The 27224-nt window shown below is 30.0% G+C and overlaps 1 protein-coding gene across 1 annotated transcript; it reads left to right on the forward strand.

Moving 5' to 3' along the window:
* The first annotated feature begins 5233 nt into the window (after positions 1-5233).
* LOC107635663 (uncharacterized) lies at positions 5234-7615 on the forward strand. Its single transcript, XM_016339204.3, has 2 exons — positions 5234-5633; positions 5910-7615. Exons 1-2 carry the CDS (start codon positions 5580-5582, stop codon positions 7095-7097), a joined length of 1242 nt encoding a protein of 413 aa, XP_016194690.1. The 5' UTR covers positions 5234-5579; the 3' UTR covers positions 7098-7615.
* Positions 7616-27224: the final 19609 nt, after the last annotated feature.

The raw sequence follows: 27224 nt of genomic DNA on the forward strand, positions 1-27224 counted from the left end.
TTGTGATAACAGCAGTGCAATATTACTAGCAGCTTGTAAATCTCGAGTAATTAGTAAATAATTAACCAATAAATTAATTATTTGAAAAAAGTTAGAAAATCAAATTTTATAGTTTTATGAAGTAGAAATAATTAAAATATAAATTGTAACACTAATTTTAAAAATTTTGGCACAAAAACAGACCAACAGATCGAATCGGGTCCAAACCGGGCCCAAGGCCCAGCCCATTTACTTTCTTCTAAGTGGCTTCAGCCACTTTTCCCTCAGGCAAAAGGGAATTCACGCAGAGAAGGGATAAAATCGACGCCGAAAATTCACCAAAATTCAATCGCTCGTAACTTTCAGTCTAGAGTTCCGATTGATGAGCCATTAGCGGTCACACATTTGTCTCAAAATTTTCTAAAAAACTCATAAATCAATTTGGTAATAATTTAGGAATTTCTTACTTAATCATTCTTCCCCATTTCAAAATCTAAGATTTTGATTTTGAGAGATTATGTGGTTTTGATGTTCTAGGGTCAAATTAGCTCATGGATAGTGTTGGGCTTTGTTTATTTCATCCGTGGATAAGGTAAGGAACTGTTGAACCCTTGTGAATTGGTGATTTAGTGAGCTCAATGTTGATTATAGTGATATTGTGTGAATTAGATTATGTTCTTGTTGATTTGGAGTTCAATTGGGCAGTTTGGAACGAAATTCGGGTGATTAAGCTTGAAGAATTGACATTTGGAAGCTTGGAGCTTGTGAAATGAGAGGTTTTTGAGTTGTTCTAAACTTAGGGAGGAATTGACCAAGGTATGATTTTGGTTTCTCGTAGATAAAATATAATGTAACGTGAAAACTTAGACTAGAAGACCATAAGACAGGAATGAACTGAATAAATTATTGATGGATTATGTATATGGTATACGATGTGTGTATAAAGGATAAATGAATTTGTATGTATTGGATTGTGATTTTGATGAGTATAAAATAAACATCATTGTTGATGTGTTGAGAATTGATGGTGAGTTTGTGACATTGAATTGAATGGATTGGTTGAGAATTGATGATGAGTATAAACGGTTTGTTATTGGAGTTGGTTGGTTTTTGAAAAAATTTAATATTGGAATAGGTTTGATTTTAAAATGATTTGATACTAGGAATGATTTGAATGAATGAGAGGTATTTGGTTTGATGGTTGGGACCCTTGAAGGGTGGCAGAAGTTTGAGTTTTAGGGGAGATGTTGTCGAAATTTTTAGAAGAATTATAAGAAGTTTTATTTTGGTTAATTTGGATCGAAAGAATTATATTATTTTATTTTGATTTATTTAAGAAAAGAATGAATTATGTTTGAGTCTAAATGATTTGGTTTTGAAATGAGATTGGTTGTCGCTCCCCTAGGCTGTATTTGTTTACAGAGACAGGACACTGTGACAGGGATACAGAGACACAAAATCGTGTTTGACAAAAGAGACATGGACAAAGATAATGTGTCCAGAGACACTGAATTAGTGTATTTTGTGTCCATCCTGACAGGAAGGACACAGAAACACTAACAAAGGACACAACTTATTTTTCATTTTTTCTTTCATTATTCTAGTTAATTTTTCATAATTATATTTTTTATTATTATATTTTTCATCTCAAATTTTTTGAATGAAAAAAATAAGAATAAATTGGATTTTCATAATTTGTTCTAGTTTATCACCAATTAGAATACATGAACACAAAGTTTTGTGTCTCTATCCATCAGTTCTTGTTCTGTCCTGTTCTCAGTGTCTTGTCCTGTCTTGTTCTCAGAAACAAACGCAGCCCTAAAGTCTAGAGGCCTTGTCGAGGGTTTAACTAATAAATAGTTTTCCTTTTTTCTTTTGAAAAGAGTTTAAATTCGAAAATGGTTTTGAAGTTAGCTCAGGAAATATGTAAATGAATGAGATATGTGATTTCGGGTAAGAGGCAGTGACGTTGTCCGCTTATTCAGGAAAAGAAATGAGGAAAAAGAATGATGAAAATTGAGTTTGAATTGATGAAATGTGAGTGTATGAGAGAGGGTATAAGGGTGGTAATGATATATTGTGGCTATGATTGATTAATTGAGGAAGTGCGGAAGGTTGCGAATATGCTAGAGATGCATATACGAGTTAATGAATGTATGAATGGTTTATAATGAATTTGAAAATGAAACTATTTTTGGACTTGACCTGGCAAAGATAGTGGTGATTTACCGCTTGTTCAGTGTCAATATGTCTGTGGGGATCGTGGTAATTTACCGCACACAAGTGTGCTGTTTTTCAATTGAAAACGTCTGGGAGGATCGAGGTGGTTTACCGCTCACCAGCTGAGGATCGTGGTACTGTACCGCTCACTAGTTTTCAAGAAAACGATGTCTGGGTTAGCTACTGGACATGTCGGGTTGACTTTATAACCGACAGATGAGACTTATCAGCCGTAAGGCAGGCATACATCATGTGCATTTGTGTGATTTATTTGAGAATGCTTTGCTTTGGCTTGCATAATTGTTTGACTATAATTAATTGCTATATGTCTTATCTGCTGTATTTGTTATCCATGCTTGTACTTTTCTTGTCTGTTTTGCTTGTGCTTGCATCTGAGAGGTCCCTTGTCTGGCAAAGGAGTGACTGTTCCACCAGCATTTTTGGAAGGCTGGAGGAAGCAGAAAGTGAAGGGTTAAGTTAGAAATTGATTCAGGACTTGAGAACCTTACCGTTACCTACTTTTTGATTTAGTTTACTTTCCTTAAGTTTTTATTCTGAGTGTCGGAGTTCTAGGAATGCTTTTACTTTTTTTTGGGACCTTATATATTATTTATGTGAGCACCTTTACCATACTAAGAACTCCTGGTTCTCATTCCATACATATGTTGTTTTTAGATGCAGGTCGTGAGGCACCGCACTGAGCATTTTGGAGACTCTTGGGAGCGAAGAACTATTTTGGGACTCGGTGTTTGTATTTTGTTTATGTTTATATATGTATATAGGTTCTCCGCTTTATGTATAACTTGTATGTTTGTCCCTCTTAGAGGTTGACTTGGAGAAACATATATTTTTTTTATGTTTGGGTCACTTTTGGGTTATATATACTCTGGTTGCCCTTTGCTTCGCAGGCCGAGTTTAGAGCTTGTTATTTTATATTTTTTGAGCTCTAATCTTATATATATATTATCCTTTCCGTTATATCTTATCTACCTTTTTGCTTAATATTTCGTGAGTGATGCGTTTTCTGTTTCATTTTTGTTTAATTTCTCTTTCAAGGTTCCTACTTACAACTTCCTTCAATTATATTACATTAGTATTTTTATTTTCAGAGGTCGTATTGTCTCGCCACCTCTGATTTATATCCTAAATATAAAGCTCTGTATGGTAGGGTGTTACACAACTAATTCTATCTTTCACTCTCAGCTTGCACCAAATATTTTGAATTGAATCTTCACTTTGTTTGAGAGAGAGTAAATCAAAAGAAATTGAGTGTAGTTCATATAAGGTCTATTGATATGATTGCTGATATATTCACTAAAACATTGTCCATCAAAGTTTCTGAAAAATTTCGAGACAAACTTAATTAAAGGAACATTTAAAGAGTGACTTTAAGTTTGAGGGAGGTTATTAGAAAATATAGATTCATATAAATCAAGAATTAATCAAGATTAAAGAACGCTCAAAATTAATTCTTGCTGTTCTTGTATAGTTTTCTCTTTGGACTCTTAACATAATTGTTCTATTTCCTGTTAAGGCTCAACTTCTATATATAGCATGTGCTATAACTATCTAAAACACAATTCAATCTCTATCAATACACTCAGTTCTATTCATTTACATTTTATCACTACTTTCCTAATTCTCTTTAGTGTTTATTAATTCTGGTTTTCTTTGATATAGTCACTAAAAATAGCATTTCTCATCATTCCTTTGATTTTACTTTTGTTATTCTTTTCCAACTAAACCATATAAAATAATTCCAATTCCTAGGTATCATTCTCTTTGAACTATGTAGCTTAATAATAAGGTGTGAAAAAAGGGAACAAAGTTAATACTTATTAATCAATCAATAAGTAAAGTTTTTTGCTTGGTTATATATAGTGCGCTATAGTTTTATATTCGCCATCTTTAATTTATTATCTACTTTATGAATTTAAATCATGATTGTGAATTTATTTATAAACTGTAATAATGCTATAAGCCTAATAAGATGGCTAGTAGGGTAACTAAATAATTCTCACAATAATAATATGCAAAAGGTATGTAAATTTGTCACAATAATAATTGTTAATGAATAGTTCTACTACACCGTAAGGAAAAAGCTGTTGCCACAACAATAAAGTTTAGACTAACAAAATAAATAATAAAAAATAATGACTTTCTTTTCTTCTTCTGCAACAAAGCCAAAGGGAAACCAAAGGTACATTCGATTGTGACACTTCCACCCAAAACCTCCCCACCATGAGTCCATGACTCATCACCTTTTTTCTTTTAAATTCCATGTTATTATGCTAAAAGCTTTTCTAAGAGACCTAAAAAATTATAGAATATAGAAGAATATAATGCCCATATATTATTCATATGGATATTAATAACAAATATTATTATATTCAATTTTGATAGAGTTATAATCATTTATGTATCTTTTTTATTAAATTAAATTTTTTAAAAAATAGTATCATGATATGATCAAAATTTGTATAACCGAAAAATTTAGAATTTAATTTTTGTTGAATCTTAAAATATTCATTAAAAATACAATCATGTTATATGTATACAAAATATCAGTCATCAAGTTAACTATTCATATAAAGTAGATATTGAAATACAAAATACATATTTAAAATAAGTTATTAAATAACACATGCTTATAAACAATATATATTTTTAATATTTTTGTTAAAAATATATAGTTAAGTGATGGAAATTTCAGATATTATAGTATATATATATATTTTTTAAAGTTAGGAGTGAAATTCGAACTCGAGATCTTTAGGCGATGATGGAGAGATTATGCTATTTGAGTTATAGTTCGTTGGCTATATATATACTTAAAATTATAATTTTAATAAATTTCATTGCTTTCAATATATAATATATAAACTAGGGCTAGGGCTTCTCTCTTTCTTAACATAATTAATATCATGCATGAGAGTAAATAAAGTATTTTATTTAATAATGTTGATGCCACAGTAAAAGTAGAGAAGATGATAAAGATGCTTACAGAATAAGAAATTCATTCAGTGCCCTTCAATTAATAATCCCACAAATTTTAATAAAAACAAAAAGAGGAGAGCGTGGAGGAAAGAAAGAGAGAAGAAGAGGAAAAACAAGTTAAAGAACAAAAATAAATAAACATAAACTACCACTATACCCCCACAAGGCTAAGCCTCCTTTATCTTTTTCTTTTTTTTTTTTTCCTCTCCTACTTGTTTGTGATCTCTTTCTTTCTTTCTGCAACTCTCTCATGTATGTTTGTTGATGTGATTCTCCACCCAAATACACACTCACCACTCCAAAGAACCCATCAAACTTTTACAAAAGAGAAAGCTCTCTCTCTCTTTTTCTTTCTCTCTCTCTAATTAAGAGTAGTAGGAGCCATGGTCTTCCCTTCTCTTCCAATCTATCTTGATCCACCCAACTGGTCACAACAGGCAAGGATTAAATTCTTTCATTCTCTTCCATAATTATTTCTTTTAATTCTTTTATTTTTTAGGTCCTTGCTTTTTCTTTAGCTTATTCATCAATAAAGCTACAAGAACAAAATTAATCAAAAGCAAACAGATATTCTTTACATACTTTATCAATCTTTACTTTTCTTTTTTTTTCCTTGAATATACCCATGTATATTTGTTTTATCTCTAATTATTTATTTTTTTATTAATATTATCATCATGTACTTATAAAAAAATTTGAAAAATATATAGCAGGGTAATCAGCAATTAGGAATTGGCTCTCAAAATCTTCCAGTTCCGCCAATTTTACAGCCACCACCTCCAACGACTGCAGTAGTCGTTGGAGGTGGTGGCTACCAGGGCTCTATTCGTCCAGGATCAATGGCGGATAGAGCCAGGCTGGCAAAGATACATCAACCAGATGTATCACTCAAGTGTCCGAGGTGCGAATCCACGAACACCAAGTTCTGTTACTACAACAACTACAGCCTCTCGCAGCCTCGCCACTTCTGCAAGACTTGCCGCCGGTACTGGACGAGAGGCGGCGCACTGAGGAATGTTCCGGTTGGCGGCGGATGCAGAAGGAACAAGAGAAGCAAAGGAACAACAAACTCCAACACCAACAGATCTAGGTCTCCTTTGAAACCTGATCATCATCATCATCATCTTAATCTGCATGGTGGTGCAGTTGGAGGTTCTAGCTCCGCAAGTGGCAACTCTTCTTCCAGTGGCCGCAATAATAGTAACAGCAACAACAACAACAATGATCTGAATGTGATGAATCATATGCAAACTCCACCACCAACCCATCATCATCATCATCAATTTCCGTTCTTGCCAACAACAACTTTGCATCACTATAGTAGTGATCATGCATCATCACTTCTTTTTGGCCCAAACCCTCCTCCATCTTCTTTGTTGGTTAGAAATGGTGGCAACACAGGTAGTGATGGCGAGTTTCAAATTGGAGCTAATAACAATAACAATGGTGGTTCTGTGTTACAGCAATGGAGGCTACCAAGTTTGCAACAGTTTCCTAATTTCTTGAGTAATTTGGAACCGCCACAACCACAACCGCAACCGCCACAAATCGGTTTGTTTCATCAATTTGATCAAGAAAATGGTGAATATGTGAGGGACCATCATGGAGGTAGGTTTCGTTGTTCTAGTAATAGTAACATTAATAAGACAATGGCTGATGATTCTGGTGTTGTCGTTGTTGGTGGAATGATACCTCATCATCAGGTTAACAATAATTCGGTGAAAATGGAAGAGAATAATAATAGTAAAAATAATAATCAAGGAGGGTTGAGTTTATTTTCTAAGAATAATGTTTTGGGTAGCAATGATCTATTTTGGAGTAGTAGTAATGGTGGAAGTGGCAATGTTAATGCATGGAATGAAGCTCCTAGTTTCGCTTCCCCGACAAATCAGTTATTGTGACAGAGAAATACTTGCATGTTTTTGGAGTACATTTAATTATTGTGTGCTTTTAGAATTATTAATTTTTTTTTTTGGTTTTGTGATCATCATAGAAATTATTGTCCAAAAGTATAAAATATAAGAGCTAGAAATCAATATCATCAATCACCAGCCACTTTGCTAACTGAGGAATGGGAATTCTACATATATACCCTCTTTGAGTCTTACATGGATAGGGATGGAAAGGAACGAAGAAGGATCATCAGAAACACAGTTTTTAGCATTGGTACTCCCCAAGATGCATGAAAAAATGGTAAGCAAGTCTTGGAGTTATTTTTCTTTAATTTCCCATCATCAAAGTATGGGTGTCATTATTATTAATATTTTGTTGTTGTTGTTAGTTGTTGTTGTTGTAGAGCAATATTATGAACATGTTATGAGATTATTATTATTATTATTATTATTATTATTATTATTATTATTAAGTTGATGTATTAGTTTGTTTATTATGGGAATATAATGTTCGTGTGCAGCCATATATATGTGTTCTCTAGAAGGCTTTTACGTGGTCATGTCATTTTATATATATTAATTTACTTGAGCATTTAAATTTTCATATATTTTGTTTAGATTAAAGAATATAGTTAGTTGCATATCATTAACAAGAATGTTGTTGCTCACTAAAATCAGTTATTATGTATTTATATATAAATATTTTTATAATTTAATTTATTTTTAGTATGTATTTTAAATTTTAATATATATTTTAGAATAATAATATTATATATTCAAATTTTTTTATTTATTAAATTTAATTAAATTGGTCTAACATAACAAAAATCAGTTATGCCTAGTATTATTTCAAGTCTTATTGTTTAACTTGATTATAATTAATTCATAAAAAAACTTAAATGTGTAGTATTATCTTTTATTTTATACCAATAAATAATTTTGATGATTGATTTTGGTGTACACATGACAATTGTATTATTAATGTGCTTTTTTTTTCCTTTCTTTTAGTTAAATATACATGTTACATACATTATTCATTTTGTACTTAGCTTATAGTTATTTTTACCCTTTGTTTAGAGATTTATAAGCACAAATTAAGAAAAAATGTGTTCTACTAACTCTTTATTTAAAAAAAAAAATCATAATTTAAGGGCTAATTGAATAGTGGCAACCGATTTTTTAAAGAATTAAACATGTGAGATTCTTCATTTCTTTGTATTCATGCTTTAACAGACTCTAATTCAATTATTGATTAATTAATTAAAAAGCTTCAAAGGAAAAAAAGGACACATAACCAATCTATGGTCTCAGACTCTTAGATCCAATCTTTATAATTTTGGTGATAAGCAAATATTTGAATCAAAAAAAAAAAAAAAGAGGTGTTTGTTTATTGCATTTCAATAAAGGTCAAGATATACCTGGAGTTGGATATATTTTTGGGATTTGGTCCAATTCAATATTCCTGTGTTTTACTTTTCACTTTGGAAAAATCCTCACCCAAAATAAAGATACCCGGAGTAGGATATTTTAGGATTGTATGTCAAATTCAATATTCTGGTGTTTTTTTTATATATATATTTTCATTCTAGGAAATTATTTTACTTCAATATTCTGTTTATGTTTGTGCTTTACACTAATAACTTTTTCTATGTATCTAACAACAAAGGGTTATATATCAAATAATCAAAATGTTATACGAATTAAATGAATATAAAAAATATTTGTTCTTTCTTATGAGCACATTAAATAGATAAATAAATTAAAGTACTATAGCACTAAAATGAAAGTGAACAATTCTAAGGTAGGCCTTCACATATTAATACATAACATATATTTTGTCTAAAAAAATTTCTAACATGAGTCAACTCTTTTACTGTAAAATTATTTTGTTAGTATTTATTTTTGAAAATAAATAAAATTGGTTAATGTTGACTAAAAAATTTGACTCCCTAGTTAATACTAAAAGATCTAAAAGGTAACACTAAAAGAGTTCAATTAGAGAGTTAATTTTTTTAGTCAATATCATCTAATTTTTTAAATATTTTTATCTTAAATTTCAAATTTAAAGTTTTAAACTCTAAATTTTAAATTTTAAATCTTAAACTTAAATTTAAATTCCAAACCCTCCAAAACAATGAGATTATAAAATAATTTTATAATAAAAAAATTAACTAATAATAATAAGAATCAATTCTCTGTAATTTTGAAAATTAATTTTTATCATAAATTTTAACTCTTAAATTTTAAATCCTAAATTTTAAATCTTAAATACTAACCCTTCTAAAAATTAGAGTTACACAAACAATTTGACAGTGAATAAAATTTGCTAATATGAATAAGAATAATACCCCAAATTAATTCTTAAGAATTTTTTAGTCAATATTTTAGTCTTCAACAAATCTTAATCACTAAATCAGTCTCTAAATTTTTATTTTATCCCATTCAAATTGTTCGTCTATATAGAGGAACTGATATGAAAAATTTAAAATTTTTTAAGAATAACTACATTTTTATTAAATAACGACAGAGACTGATTTATCTAATTTTTTATCAAAATTTGATTAAAGGACTGATATGCTTGATAAAATAAAAGATTAGAGGCTAATTTGATAATTAAATTTTTTGAAAATTAAATTATCCGTTTAAAATTTTTTTGAAAATTGATATAGAATATTACTCTTTTAATTAATTAAAAAGTAATTTTTTTTATATTTATTGAAGCTAAAATTAAAGCATGAAGATTCCCATTTTTAGAGGGCACTGAAGGTGATAACGAATAGTTCCTGATGGTTCAGATTCACAAAGATTATACATACTCACCAGTTTCCACTATTGTTTTGTCTTGTTGAAGTTAGCCCTAGTTTTCATATGATGAATCACTGTTACATATGTAGAGTACGTCCACCTTGCTTACTTTAATCCTCTAAATAGAAATTTCAAATTCCTAGATAAACTTCACTATTGGTGTGGTCTCATATTTTGAGAATTGAGAAGCCGCTTTTTATTTTAAAAATAAAAATAAAAAATTAATTTGAGTTACTTTTTTAATTTCCAACCTTCAATGGGAAAAGGACTTTGGATAAATCCAATAATTGGGGACCAAGGTGTGTAGTGTTATGTGTGTGAGAGACATGATTTTTTTTTAGATAGAAGAGAGAGTTGAGTTTTTTTTTTTTTTTTTTTTTTTCTAGTAATACAAATATGTACTAATATATATATATATTGGTGGCCAGAATTTTTATTATAGTATTACAGGAAAATTGACTAAGTGGATCGTACTTGTTTGTTTTACATGTGAAGATTGAGAGTGGTGCAATGGAAAAAGAAATAAAGGAGCATATAATGTAACAAATACAAGTACAATAATTAAGACACTAATTAAGTGAAGTGTCTATATATATATTTGAAACTTGTTATACATAGTGTTAATAAGACACTAATATTGGTGGATTTACATTTATAATTGTTTGAAAAATTTTATTTTTATGTATTGTTAGCGTAAAAAAGTTATGTAAATAACTTGTTTTTTTTAATTGATAATCATTTTTCGACTAACTTAGCTTTTTTTATGTTGTCCATCGACTATATTTTTCGGCTTGATTTTAGATCTTGTCTCACCCTCCATGGATAAACCTTGCGGAGGAACCTTAGATTTTCGAGACATTGAATTCTCGCTAACATTGGCGTTACTACTCAAGCCGACATTCTCACTTTCTTCACATTAATAAAATAATTAATATTTAAATTTATAACTTAGATAATTTTCTAACGACATAAATTTAATTGTATAATTGTATACATTTTTTTATTTGCATATTAGTATATTAAAATCAAACTTATTTTTATATAATACATGCTCAATAAATCTTGAAAATAAATATATGCATATATCATATATTATCATGAAATCACTTATTTATTCATAAAACATGATTTAATTATTAAGTAACATACAAAAATGACTATAAATGTAACACATGTGTCTATGTCATGTAATGTTTTTAGAAGTTTGGTGTGTTTGCATCTCTTGTCGTGTGGTGTGTGTCTCTCATCCATATCAATGTTGGCAGGTAACATATATATGTTATGTTTTGGCGAAGAAGTGCCAAATTAACATTCCACTCAAAACCATGCAATATTCGTGCATCAACTTCTATTCCATGGATGGATGACTTTGTTGAATGAAAACAAAAATAACTAAATAGATAGAACAATTCCAAATATTGCTATAGGATATAATCATTTAATTATTAATGTCCAAATTGATAAATAAATTATTAAAGTAGTCATTTAGTTTTAAGTGATTGGAGGCTTATCATTATCAATAGACTTAATTGCTTTGCTTAATGAAATTTAACTTTCCATTTATGTCATGAAATCAATTAATTATTTCAAAAACTTAGATAGATAGAGAGGAACACATGGAATTTTTTGGCTAATTATAAAACTTATGATATCATATCATACAAAAACCTAGAATTTACATGTAGTAACTTTTATGTAAAATTAATAATTTAATCAAACATGTTAAATAATATAATCATTCTTAACTTTATATGATGATATGAAGATAATTTCATGTGAATTTTTACTCATAAAATTAAATTACTTATTTTAAAAAGTTAAAATGATAAAAAATATATTTGAGTGATTATGTGTTTAATATATATCATATAAGTATAATGTTATATAGTAAAAAATAAAGTTTTTGTGAATAATGAATATTGTTTTTTTAATTAAAAAAAAAATTATCATGTACATACAAATACACATATTTTTTATAAATTTATTAAGGGTAAAATATATTTATTATCTTTGAAGTTTTGCAAAAATTTTAAAAATACCCCCAAGTTTCATTTTGTTTCAATTTTGTTTCAAAAGTTTTCGATTTGTATCAAATATACTCTCGGCCGCTAATTTTTTAAAATATTTAGGACTAATTCAATAACAATTTCATAAGAACAACCTTTAACACAAGCAAATCAAGCATAATTTTCATGTATTTTTGTTCGATTGGTCTTGAATTTTTTGAAAAATTAGCAGTCATCAGGAGTGTATTTGATGCAAATTGAAAATTTCTAGGATAAAATTGAAACAAAATAAAATTTAGAGATATTTTTAAAATTTTTATCAAATTTCAAAAACAAAAAATATACTTTACCCATTTATTAAAAATCTTAGGTCTTAATCAAATATTTTTCATCATATATTGAGTAGAAACTCAAGTGCAGTCAACTTCACGTGAAGTTGATACATGAGAATCGTTAGATGAAAATTCAATCAAATTAGTTAAATCATCTAACGGCTATCAGTATCAACTTCACATGAAGTCGACTTCACTTGAGTTTTTACCGTATAATCCTACTAGAATTAAGCACATGGGAAAGTAAAGAATCTCACTCATCATGGGGTTTTGCGATTAATTAACCTAATTGTGATTATGATGTGAGTGATAGTAAAGTATGGTATAATTGAAGGGGGGCTAACTTGAATGTATTATTAGATATGGAATCTGGGGGTTGGAGGTGTTGCTTTTTTGCAATTGCCAAAGCAAGCTAATTTGCTGGGTTACAAGGAATAAAGTTGAAACAACACAACACTACTAGTCAAAAAAGCAAACACGTACTACACTCTCTCTCTGTTAGTGTAAACAGTAAGTGAAGGAAGGTTTTCTTTGGTCGGTTGGTCGATCTATGTTGATGTGATACTCAATCCCTAAATACTAAATAATTATAATATTCATTTTATTCACTTCATTTCTATCTATATATTATTAAGAGAAAATACCAAATAGATGCTTAACTTTTTAATTCGCGAGCATTTAAATCCTTAAGAATTTGAAAATACATTTAAGTCTCTGACCTTTTTAAAATCTAGATATATCGATTTCTCGTGTTTACTTGGGTCTGTCAAATCCAACTGAAAAATTAAACGTGATTTTCGTTATACTGACCTAATTGATACGGATGCACATGTGAGAGTTTTTAAAATGGAATAAATTAGACTCAGGAACCGATGTGTCCAGATTTTGAAAAAATTAAAAAATTAAATATATTTTTAAATTCTTAAAGACTTAAATATCCACAAACCAAAAAGTCAGAGATCAATTTATTCTTTTCTCTATTATTAATGGTGTTGCATGATTATTGACACTACTACGATGCTACTAGTTCTTTTACTGTCGACTCTGTCTTATGATATTATCAATAACAAGGACAAAAAGAAAAGGTCCCCACTACCACCTAATTTTTCCAAAGAAAGAAAAAATGCATTTCATTTTAATATTCTATTAAATTTAACTCTTTACTGAAATTAAAATTATGTGAAATAATATTTTTTATTGTGTTATTTTATTTCATCCGACAATTATCATTCATCTAAATAATTTTTCTAGGCAATATAATTCAGCTAAAATATTTATGAGATTTTAAGACTAGGCCGATTAACTAATATGATTTAATTAAACGTTACTATATTCAGTAGTTCAATCACTCAATTTTTCCTAAATTTTATTTACTACTTCTTTTCGTCGTGTTACGATTATAGTCTCAAGACTAATTGTGCATGTCATTCGTAACTCTATACAATAAATCTTGTGCATGTCGTACTTTTAGGGTTTGTAATTAAAATGGTGTTAAAAAAAAAAAACTTATTTATCATTACAAGAAGAGCGAAGATTTGCAGTGATTTTTTTCCGTGATTAGTGACGGTTTTAAACCGTCGCAAGTACTAATACCAACAGTTAAATAAACTGTCTTAGTTAGTAGCGTAGACAATAAATTTTGCAGTAATTTTTAGTAACTCTTAATATACGTGTTCCGACCCGGCTCAGTTGGCATAATGTCTCGATCCGGGTGGCCAGTCAAACAAGGTTGTCGAACTCGATCCGGGAAACCGATCTGGCACTTCCACCCCTCCAGCGCAGCATCTGACAACTGAGGGAAAAAGAAACTTCCTGAAAGGTGGGTCTGCCCTTGTGGGATCCACTCTAGATGCAGGGTATATAGGGGGAGGGCCCTACCCCTCCCCGAGGTACGTCACTATCTCACTTTTACTGCTATTTATACGGATTTTTGACTTGAGCGTCGAAGTCCTTTTTGCAGGTGGCTCCCCCTCTCCAACATTACAGCCCGTGAGGTCACAAGGTCCCAGCCATCCACTCTCCTACAAGAATCCGAGAGGTCCATTCGCTCACCAACAACCAGGTCGAGGCTCCCACCATCTTACACCCCTTTCACCACTCCTTTCACCTATCCGGCTTGTTTGGTACCTGGCCTACCGAACAATACGCTAATCAAATAATAAATTAATTTAATTCTTAAAAGATTAAACATTCCAAATTTGTCCTTGAAAAATTTAATATTAAATTAAATTGATTTTTTTGTTGATTAGATGATAACTATATATCGCAAAATAGCTATACCACGACCGTCATTATTTTACCTTATAAAAGAACCAATTTAATTTAGTTGTATTTTCAAAAATTAATTTAAAATATTTAATTTTTTAAAAACTAGATTGACACCCATCACTTGTTTTTTAAAAAAATTATTTTTAATATTATCTCCTTACTGTTATACAATCTATAAGGATTAAGGAGCATACCAGGGATTTCGTATATAGTTTCTTAAAATATTTTTTATTATATATAATTTATAAAAAAAATTTATTTTTATTATTTGAATAAAAATAATTAAAATATATTTAAAAAAATATAGGAAAACATTTTTTTAACATTTTAAACCATAGATTAAAAAAAAGTTAATTTTGAATTAATTAGATATAATTCTTGTTAATAAGTCTAATGCAGTTCGTTATTCACGTTGTTCGTATATCTCATTGTTCAACTAGTGAGATTGAAAAAATTTATTATCTTATAGCTAGAAAGAGTTTTAAATATATCAGGAATATTGGTGTTCTAATTGTTTTAACCGTTGATCTAAATTATAAAAAATATATATAATATATATTAATTAAAATCTGGTTAAAACAATTGAAACACCAGTGTTCCAGTACACTTAAAATTTTTCCTATCTTATAACTCAATGATAGGTAAAGATAAAGAAACTTGGAAGTTGCATAGGGGAAGATAGGAAGCAGTTGCTAGAAGAAGAGAAGGAGCATCAAGAAATAAAGGTCGGAATCCGAAGCAAGAATTAAATAATATTAATTATTGTTAAGCTAATAAGTAATAAGGTTTCTTTATTATTTTCATTTTTGTTGATGTGGGCACATGTGTGTGTGTGTGTGTTGTGTAGGCGTGAATATGTTCTCTTCTGTGTTTCCTTTCATTGGCAGCTTTTGCTTTTCTGTAACGTCCTTTCTGTGTTTAATTTGTGTGCATGATCATGATCATCATCATCATCATCATCATCATCATCGCCATCATCATCGCTCTCTTTCTATGATTCCAATCTCCCTTCATCTTCTGCCCCACATTACCCTCAATCATTAATCTCTTTTAGATTCTTTCTCACTACTTCTAAATCATATCATAATAATCTATATCTTGTACTATGGCTGTCTTTGCTTGCTTTTGATTTGGATGAGAGACATATACATAGTGTTATTATTACAATTTACAAATCTATTATTTAGTATTTTATTAAAGGAAAAATTGTGACATAAATAATATTAAATATGTGATGCTGATTTGTATTAGAATTTATTATTTTTTTTATTTGTAAAATTTTACTTTTTACCTTTATCATCACTAACAACAATAAGGATCAAATTAGTTTTTAATAATAAATGTATTTATATGTATTTTTTTTAAATTAAAAAACGGGCCAAAGGCCCAAACACCCAAAGAAATTACATTCTCATTATTCTAGCGAACAAAATTCTTCTCCTATCAGTCTCTAACAATCAGGAGTGAAGCTAGATAAAATATTAGAAGAGAACCAAAACTATTTATACAATAAACTAAGAATAAAATAAAATTTTAAGGGGAGACTAAACTGAAATTTACATGTAAAAAATTAAAATTAGCGGGCCATCGCCCCCCTTTCCTATCGCCTGACTCCGCCCCTGCTAACAATGGTGCTAGAAAGAGGGAGGTGAATGCCCGCCGAAAGATCGTGTGCGCGCTTATATAGCAAGGGCATCAGCGCTGGAGTTAGCTTCTCTCATGACATGGTCAACACTGAACTTGCTAGGGCACACTAGCAGCTCTTGATTGTACGAATCAGGGACATGCAATCATGGAGAGGACTTGGGTCTCCTTGCAGCAGCTTCACGGCACTAGAGTCTGTCTCCACTTTCATCTTATTTAACCCTATCTCAATTGTAATTTTGAGTCCCGTGTAAATTGCCCATAATTCTACAACTGTGATTGTGACTTTTCCATGTTCATCATGAATTCTGTAATAACCATGTCATTTTCATCGCTAATGAGGCCACTACAGTTTCTGAACCGGTAGCATGAATCAACGACCCATCAATATTAATTTTAATCCATCCTGTCTCCGACAGATTCCAACTCACCATAATAGGGTTCGTGGCTCGCAGGGTTTTAATACTCTTTTCGGTAAGCTCCAAAACTTCATCGTATATCTTGACAACTCCTTTAATCTCTGGAATAATATGCTGAGGAGGGGTATACCCCTGTCTGAAAATTAAATCATTACGCTTCCTCCAAATTATGTTGCAGGTGGTAAGGAAAAAATGGGTCATGAAGTCCCATTCTCTGTTCGAAATGTCTTGTCCAGGTTCTCTTTAAGCTAATCAGTGCTGTTATGACTGAAGAACGACGCTGAAAAGACCCTACTTGAGCCGCTCATCCACACACTCCGGGTGTAGGGACAGTCCCTCAGCACGTAGAGCAAACTCTCATCCTGATTCATACACCTTTGACAATTTCCATTCTCAATAAGGCTTCTACTTCTTCTCTTAGCATTAGTTAATAAAGCATTGTGACTTAATAGCCAAAAAAAGGTTTTTAGCCTCTGTGAAACTCTAGTTTTCCAACAGATTTTATAATGTTGTTATGAATCATCTTTCTGTGTGTAATAAATTTTGTAAGTTGTTTTAATAAAAAAAATTTCTTTTTGGTAGCGTTTTGTGGAAAGACAGAGACAGAAAGACTGAGACTGAGAGACAGAGACTAAGAGGTAGAGATTGAAATAAATCTCAGTATTCTAATTGGTGCAAAGTAGGAGACAAAAATTGAAACAAGAATGAAATTCTAATTTAATTTGTACAAAAGGTAAAATTGGAATTAATTAATTGAAATGAAGGTATTTTAGATATAAAATGTTATTAAAGTTTCAGTCTCTATCTCTAAAAATTTTAGTTCCCTATATCTCCACTTTTTGAAGGTACTGAAATACTGAAATTTTGGGGACAGAGACAGAAATTTTAATACCAATCTCTGAACCGACAAACATGATATTGAGTCTCAGTTTATGTCTCAGTACCTCAAAATAAACGCTACCTTTATGTCTGGTAATCAACTGAGCGAGTCATGCCCAATAGAGGGGTGAGGAGCTTTAAGAGTGCTAATAAGATCCATGATGTCCTCTGGCACAAACCAGGTTATTTTTGTCCAATCCCAAGACCCTTCTGTTGTAGCATAATCCTCCAACGTCTCAGTTTTCATCTCCTCACTAATCTGACTATGCACTAGTTCATTTAGGTTACTAATCTCTGGGATTCAATACGCTGTCCAAAACTTGACCCGCTTCCCGTCCCCTATTCTCCAAATAAGACTCCTCTGAAAATTCTCCCAAACCTTGACGGTCCCCTTCCAAGCATTAGAACAGTTTGCCTTACTGACGACTTTGGGAATTGGGCTGTCTCCACACGCGTATTTAGCTTTCATTACCTTTACCCAAAGGGAGTGATTATTATGAACCAACCTCCAAGAAAGCTTCATAAGAAAAAGGTTATTTGTTTCCTGAGCTTTGTGCAGCCCCAGGCATCTATATCCTTTGGCTTCCAGATTTTATCCCAACTAATTAGATGAATCTTCTTATCCTCCTCATTCGACCCCCAAAGAAAATATCTACATATTTTATCTATTTGGTTACAAACTTCTTTCAGCATCTCCATGGTCTGCATGGTGTAGGTCGGTATGGTGGAGAGAGCAGATTGGACCAGTGTGCATCTTCCTGCTAGTGAAAGAGTTCGCATGTTCCAACTAGACAGCTTCACCTGCATCTTATAAAGGATAGGTTGAAAGTGTTGCCTTCTGCATTTCTTGTGAATGAGCGGCACTCCGAGATACTTTTCAAGGTCGTTGGTCAGAGGGATGCCAAGGTTCTTGCTTAGTTTTTCTCTAACTGTGTGGTTAACATTTTTAGAGAAGAATACACAGGACTTGGTAAGAGTGACTTTTTGACCTGAAGCGTCACAAAACACCTTTAAGGATTCTTTAATAACTTGAACCTGGTCTCCATCCTACGCAAATAGGACAAAGTCATCTGCAAAACAGAAATGAGACAAATGAGGCCCGCCTCTACTTAGCTTAATAGGTTTCCATTTTTTTGCTCTATGAGAGAATTAATTAAGTGAGATAACTTTTCAATGAACAAAATAAAAGGTAGGGGAATAAAGAATATTTCTGTCTAATTCCTCTTGTCAACTCGAAATATTCTGACAGAGACCCATTCCACAATAAATTCATTGATGAGAAAGATATACATTGGTGAATGACTTTTATAATACTATCTGGGATGCCAATATCATATGTATCTATATTTATGTGTATGTGTGAGCCTTTATATATGTGTCTTTATTACTGTTAGATAGTAAACAAACACAATCTGTGTGAATATGGGTACTCACCAATTCAGCATGCATCAACCTAATATATAGTGTTTATGAAAAATAGGAGTATTTAGTTTATATACCACATCATTATTTAATAGAGTAAATCATTACACCAAATCAGGAGGTGACAGTATACACCCTACTCGCGGATATCTAACCCTATCTGTAAGGTCCCACATCGGTTGGGGAGGGGAACGAAACATGCCTTATAAGGATGTGGATACCTCTCCCTAGCATGACGCGTTTTGACGAGTGAGTGTGGGGAGCTTCGGCTAGCATCCCTATCGTCAAAGGCAAAACCGTGAGGCCTTGTGTGCCAAAGCGGACAATATCGTGCTAGCGGGTGGTCTGGGCTGTTACAGATGGTATCAGAGTCAGAACCCGGATCGATGTGCCAGCGAGGGCGCTGGACTCCCTTAGGGGGGTGGATTGTAAGGTCCCACATCGGTTGGGGAGGGGAACGAAGCATGCCTTATAAGGATGTGGATACCTCTCCCTAGCATGACGCGTTTTGACGAGTGAGTGTGGGGAGCTTCGGCTAGCATCCCTATCGTCAAAGGCAAAACCGTGAGGCCTTGTGTGCCAAAGCGGACAATATCGTGCTAGCGGGTAGTCTGGACTGTTACACTATCCAATCCGATCGAGTAGGGTTACCAACCCTATCTGCTGCTGATATGGTTGCCAATAATCCGATTCGATGCAGATAGGGTTGAGTGTGGAGTGGGTTTGAGCGCGGGTCAGGTAGGGTACGGGCTGAATCTCAACCCTACCCATCTTATATATGTATATATTATAAAAATATATTATAGGTATGTGTTGAACCAAAGACCTCTGCAAAAAGTTTTTACCATTGAGCCAAGATCCTCAATTGATAGGTTAACACTTTTGTTTATATAAAAATTAATTCTATTTTAGTGATACAACTTTATATCACGACATTTTATTTGTGTTTGTGTTATTAATTTAAGTAAAGATTTTTATGTAGAATTGAACATTTTATAATTATGCTGTTTATGGGATGATTGTATTGAATTTTTAATTTGCATACTTATTAAGTTATATAATAATATTGTATATTTGTAAAATTCGCGGGTAGGGTTAGATACCCGTGAATTGACTACGATTGAATTAGTGTTGGATTGTTCTCATCAACCCGCGAGTAGAGTAAAGTTGAGTTTTAGTAACAAATTTAATCTACGGATAAAGTTAGAGTTGAGTTCAAACCCTACCCATTGCCACCCCTACATCAAATTGGATGAATAATTCCACCTATTTTATGACTTTTATTTTTTAAATGTCTTCATTAAAAAATATTGTGACATTTATATATGTAATCTTTTAACCGTTGGTTTTATATCCGTACAATATCTCTCTTTTTCTTATTTTTTATTTCTTTAGAAAGACCAAAATTTTATTTGCCGTTGTTTGAGATCGAGAAGATAATACCGTAGCTTTGACCATGTGCAAATCTTAATCTTTAAAGAGAAAATCTTTGATATTATAACTATATATGTAAAATTTGCTACATTTATTATGTTTTGAAATACAATGTTGATATTTTTGTGAAATTTATTTTTTTGAGAAAAAAAAAATATTTGATATTGTAGTATTTATATAAGTATAAACTATTATCTATAATGGAGATAGTTTATGTAATAATTAAAAAAGAAAATCTGATGATAAAGAGATTATGATGGCTTTAAACTCCGACAAGCATTTAAAAATGAAAATTTTGATTTTGAAAAATTTGTAGCCATTTAAAATCACATAAACTAGTAATTTAATGACGATTTACAACAAAATCGTCGTCAAATATAGCAAAAATATTGAAGTGTTATACATTATCAACAGTGTCATCAATGGTTATTTAAAATTACTAAATTCACTAACAATGCTTAAATTAGCAACGTTTTTTAAATTTTGCAAAAAAAATTTATAACGCTTAAAACTGTCACTAAATAAAAAAAAATAACGCTTGCGAAAATTCTATTTTGATGTAGTGAATAAATAATTTTTAAATTTATTAAACTAAAACAAAATAAAAAATTACAAAGATCAAAACTAATAATAAACATATAATTTATATGAATTCAAAATTAAATTTATAGCACGGTCCCAAATTCCCAACCATGCAAACTAAAAATCTCACCTCCACCACCACGTTCCATGGATCTCCTCCGGCAATGTTAGTCTTAGCTTACATACCATCATCTTGCAATAGATCAAGGTCTTAAAAATAAAATAAATAAATAAAAGGAAAAAAAAAATATCAATGACTTATAGTTTGTTTGGGTGGGCTTTTAAGAAAATATCTTTTTTCGAATTATTTTTTTTTTAAAAGATCTTATGAAAAAGTAAAAGTAATTTTATGTTTGGGTATCTCATGCAAAAAGATATTTTTATTTATCAATTATGTTTGGATATAACAATATAAAAGTACTTTTTGTTTATTTGTTACATAAAAGACATTTTTTTAAGAAAAAAAATCTTTTAAAAAAAGATGTAAATTATAGCTTCTAAAAAAAGATGTTTTTCTGATTTTTCTAATACTTTTACTTTTACTACTCGAAATTTGCCAAACATACTAAAAATTAAAAAAAAATATTTTTCATTAAAAAAAGATATTTTTTTATCAAAATAATAACGCCCAAACAAACACTTAGTACATTATGAATTAAAGAAAGCATCACATATATATTTATGCAGTTTTGCAACTGGAAAAGCTGTATCCCCTCTCTACTTTTTGTAGCTTTTTTTCATAGTAGTGTATGTGGCTAGCAGTTAAGTGAAAATATCAAAATCTAAATCAAATTAAACATCAGCACTTATTAATTAGTATAGTAGCATATTATATATGTGAAACTAACATAAAATTAAAGTGTTTATTCTTCTTTTCCTACTAGATCATTGAGCTACACATAATACAGCAGTCTGAAAAGCAAGAAATTCGTTTCTACCAATGTGATTAATTATAAGAGTAATATTTTGGATTTGTTTCTAATAATTTTGTTTCAGAATTTTTTTTTTAATAAATTAAAGTCCAATAAATTGATTCTTAATATTTTATAATATTAGACAAATTAAATTTTAATAAAGAGTAAATAAATGGATATACTAGCCTTTAATATTGTATACAAAGAGTAGTTCGTTCTTAATAATTTTTTTAAAAAATAATTAGTTTTATCTTGTTATTGACTAATTTACCAAATATTTTAATTACTAAGAAATTAGAGACTAATTTAATTATTATTATTGTTGTTGTTGAATATTAATTTATACGAAGCAAAATGGTTAAATCATTATGAAAAATATTAAGAGACTATTAGAATTTATTATTTTTTATTATTAATTTGTTATTAATATTTAAAAATATAAAATAATTAAAATACGTTATTAAATTATTAGATTAAAAAATTAAATTTATAATTAAGTGATAACCAAAAAAAAAAATTTCGATGGAGCTAATATTTCTCTATTAGTATATAAAAATAAATGGTGGAAACTCAGGTAAAGTCGACTTCACGTGAAGTTGATACCTGATAACCGTTAGATGATTTGATTGATTTGACTAAATTTTTATTCAACGGCTCTTAGGTATCAATTTCACGTGAAGTCGACTTCATCTGAATTTTCATCGAAATAAATACAGTAAAACCGCTGGGCATCATTCAGGCACGCGTACCCTTTAAAGGTTCCAAAAGGTATGAACCAAAAAATTAAAGAATTATATGGTTACGAAAAGCCATAAACTACATATCAATAGTGAAAAGCCATAAACTAATTAATTGTTTATTTCTTATATCCTTAATTGGCCAATATTCGCTATGTCCTTATCCTAATTGCTACTATACCTTTAGGTTCCTTTATTTTAGTTAATTAATATTAGAGATATTGAAATTTCATTTTTATTATTTCTAGCTACAATAATACCTAGTAATAAAATTAAAGAGATAATAGCCAAAGTAGACTACTTTGTATCTTCATATGAATTTCCCCATAATTAATTCTAACAAACTTATTAAACTATATACTTCATAAATAATTTGAGAATTGTTTCCTGGCAATGCCAAAAAAACCCTATTGTAAGGGTGCTGGAGACACATAGATAGGGATTTCAATAATTTTTTTTTTTCTCCTCCTTACAATGATGAAACTAGTAGCTAGCTAGCAAGAACTTTCATTCTTGGTTCATACTGTTGACAAATTCAAAGAAGTTGAAAATTGCTGTTCCTTCATCGAAGCTAATATTTTATTCAATGCCATTTGAGCTATAGCTCATTGGCTACATTATCTTTCCTCTTTTTTTATTTATTTATTTATTTATTTATTTTTTATTTTTTACCAAAGATAGAAGACTCGAACCCGCAACCTCTTAATTGAGTATGGGGAAACTATGCCATTTGAGCTATTACTCATTGGCTAAAATTTGAAAAGATATGTGACTCGAACCTGCGACCTCTAAATTGAGTATGGGAAGTCTATGCCATTTGAGTTATAACTCATTGACTAAAAAATTTGGAAAAATATGTGACTCGAACCCGAAGAGTCTATGCCATTTGAGCTATAACTCATTGGCTACATTATCTTTCCTCTTGCAAACACACAAAGTTGTTTTTTAACTGTTTAATTATTTTATTAGTTTTTATAATTTTATTAAATTTATAATTATTAAATTTTTTATACATTTTTTTAGTTAGGTCTTTGTATTATTTTTATTTTTATAATTAAATTTTTTTCAGTATAAAAAATATTAGAATGAACTAAAAATCTTTTTATAAATTAATGATATACATAATTAAAAATCTAATTAAATTTTTCATATATTTTGAGAATAAAATTATAAAAATTAATAAAATAATTAATTTTTTTAAATCATAATTATTATGAAGAGATTGATTGTTAATGGAGGAGATTATATATATATATATATATAATCAAAATTTTTTAAAAATAAATTATAATATATTAATTTTAATTTTTTACATGTAAATTATATGTAAATTTTAGTTTAGTTATTATTAAAATTTTATTTTAATCTTATTTTATTGTGTAAATATTTTTAGCCTCTTCTAATATTTTATTTAACTCCGCTCCTGAATAATAAACACGAAGATAAGTAACTTAGTATGTAATGTGTAACAAGTATACACGAGAATACTTAGATGAATAATTATAAAAATATAGATGAAAAGTTGGAATAATAACATCCATATTATTGATTTAAAAAAAAAAACTATAATCTTGATCGTATTGATCGGGTGGTTTGAATTTGTGAAAAAAGGCCAATAGAATACTTATTAAAAAGAAAAATTAGATAAAAATTATACTATTTAATAATTTTAAAAGACTAATTAATGAAGTAAAAAACTCTATAGAAATTATTTTAATGTAATTATAATACATGATAAGATGTACTAACATCGATTGATTCATGCACCATAAAATACTCCATCTATTCTCAGGTAAACCAAAGGAATGTCAAGATAAAATCAAGGAACAAGAGCTTAGGAAGAATGCAAGGACAGATTGTCGAGGCAATGATAAATAGTTAGGCAAGTTTATATTTATTTCACGCGGAATAATTACTTCTAAGGTAAGAGTTAAACTCCAAAATGGTCCCTGAGATTGGCGTCGTGCACTAAAATTGTCCCTGAGATTCTAATTGTACCAATTACGTCCCTGAGATTGAGAAAAGTGCATCATATTAGTCCCTGACCCGTTTTCTCTTAACGGCGTGATGACATGGCTGGATGACATGGAAGATAAGTGACACGTGTCACTCTATGATTTGGCCATATATAATGATATGATGATGTGGTGACCAGTGACACGTGGCATGTTGACATGAATGGTTGTGCCACGTGTCACAATGTTATTTGGCCACGTGTTCGTTTGTGCCATGTGTCGGAACAGTATTCGTCCACGTGTCATCCATTATGTCATCATTGTAGATGCACCAAATTAGTCCCTCACTTTGTATTAAGTGACTCATTTTAGTCCCTGAAATTGAATGTCGTGCACCAAACTAGTTCCTTCACCAATTTTTTTTCATTTTTTTTTCTATAAATTCAAAATTCCCAATATTTTTGAATGTATTAATTTCAATTCTATTTTTTCACATGTTATTCAAATAAAAATGCTTTTATAAAATAGTTTTTCCCTTGCAAATATCTTAACCGCCGACTTGGAGTTGATGTGAAGGCATTTCAAGCACCTTCACTACTATCTCCGACCTTTTTCAATGCTTTTATAAAATATTTTTTTCTCTTGCGGATACCCCTAACCGCCGTCTTGGAGTTGACGTGAAGGTATTTCAAACTTCCCTCATTACCATTTCCGACCTCTTTTTATCTAAACTGCAAAGGTTGGAGATGATAGTGAGAGTGCTTAAAGTACCTTCAATCTAGCTCATTTACACATAACGAAAACGTGTATTTCATAAGAATAAAAAAATGTATATTTTAATTATTGATTTCTTGTTAAAAGCACATATTTTTTTATGAAAAAAAATGTGTCTAATCAATCATATAATTATTTTTTTATAATAACATACTTATATATTACAAAATTTATCAATGTTAAATTATTAAAAAAATTATATAATTAAAACTAAAATCTTAAAAATTTTTATGAAAGCACCTGTATTTAAACGATATGTGAAAAAATAGAATTAAAATTAGTGTATCTAAGATATTGAAAATTTTAAATTTAAGAAAATGAGAAAAAATTGGTGAAGGGACTAGTTTGGTACACGACATTCAATTTCAGGGATTAAAATGAGTCACTTAATGCAAAGTAAGGGACTAATTTGGTGCATCCACAATAATGACATAATGGATGACACGTGGACGAATACTGTTGCGACACGTGGCACAAACAGACACGTGGCCAAATAACATTGTGACACGTGGCACAACCATCCATGTCAGCATGCCACATGTCACTGGTCACCACATCATCATATCATTACACGTGGCCAAATCATAGAGTGACACGTGTCACTTACCGTCCACGTCATCCAGCCATGTCATTACGTCGTTAAGGGAAAATGGATCAAGGACTAATATGGTGCACTTTTCTCCATCTCAGGGACGTAATTGGTACAATTGGAATCTTAAGGACGATTTTAGTGCACGACGCCAATCTCAGGGACCATTTTGGGGTTTAGCTCTCTCAGGTAAACTGTAAACCAAAGTCTTTCATTTTGTATTTATATTTATTATTATGTTACGTGTATTCTAAAATCAGTTTCGTTCTAAAGTCAGTCACTAAATAAATCATCAGTATAAAATATATGTTAGAAATTTAGAATATAAATACATATTAAAAATAAATTAAATCACATATATATATATTTATATTTATATTTATATTTATATATAAATATATTGGTGATTAATTTTAGTGGCTAATTTTTAGTATATGAATAATATTTTTATTATATTTATTTCACGTGGAACAATTAGTTCGGCCTATCAGATCAACTTATTTATTAATGTGTCAATTAGCCAAAAATAATCAAAACTTGCCTTATTTAATATTTATTAATTGTTGTAATAATTAATAATTATTTATTTTGTCTTTCTATCATTACTGATATTAAAAATATTATTTATATATTAAAATCAGTTATAATTATCATATAATTATATATAAATACATGTATCATTTAATTTATTTTTATTGTGTATTTTATATTTTGTATTACAATATATATTTTATATTAATAACTTATATAACTTATTTTGATATGCATTTGACATGATTGTGTGTGTATATATATATATATATAATTGTTAAGGATGGATAGTGCTGTCTAGTGCACCCTCAAGTTCCACAGTTTCAAGAAGTTTTGTTCATTCTTGTTCAATACTCATTGTTGAAACCAAGCTCTAATTATGTAAACGAATGTTCATAGCAAAGTATATGTATGTTACACCTAATAAATTAATCAAGAGTCAATATTATAAAATATTTAATAGGGAGATTGATCTGTAAATTTGAGGATGTATTGCTTTAATTTGTTAGTTAGCTTAAAGTAAACTTAACATATAAATCAATTTTAATTTCTTGAATAAATATTTGTATATACTAACTAGTAATATGAGTAGGATCTTATGGGCACAAATCCTCCAGCTAAGGTCAACAAATGGAAAGTCAACGATAAATAGAATGAGAGGTTTCTTAGAAGTTATAGAAAAGAGCAACCTCTGATTGTAGAGTGAGTCAATGATTTTGGTTTAATTTGCATGGCACCATTTTTCAAAGTCATCCATTTTTATGCGGCACATTCATACTCTTTTTATTAATTAATTCCCCAATTGGCTATGTATATATATAAATACCTTAGACTATACCCTTGAG

This window comes from Arachis ipaensis, chromosome B4 (assembly GCF_059453495.1).
Source record: "Arachis ipaensis isolate K30076 ecotype BB chromosome B4, ASM5945349v1, whole genome shotgun sequence".
Classification (NCBI taxonomy): domain Eukaryota; kingdom Viridiplantae; phylum Streptophyta; class Magnoliopsida; order Fabales; family Fabaceae; genus Arachis; species Arachis ipaensis.

Coding starts and splice junctions, on each gene's coding strand:
- LOC107635663 (XM_016339204.3), top strand. CDS start 5,580: ATGGTCTTCCCTTCTCTTCCAATCTATCTTGATCCACCCAACTGGTCA. Junction 5,634..5,909: donor CACCCAACTGGTCACAACAG/GCAAGGATTAAA, acceptor AATATATAGCAG/GGTAATCAGCAATTAGGAAT.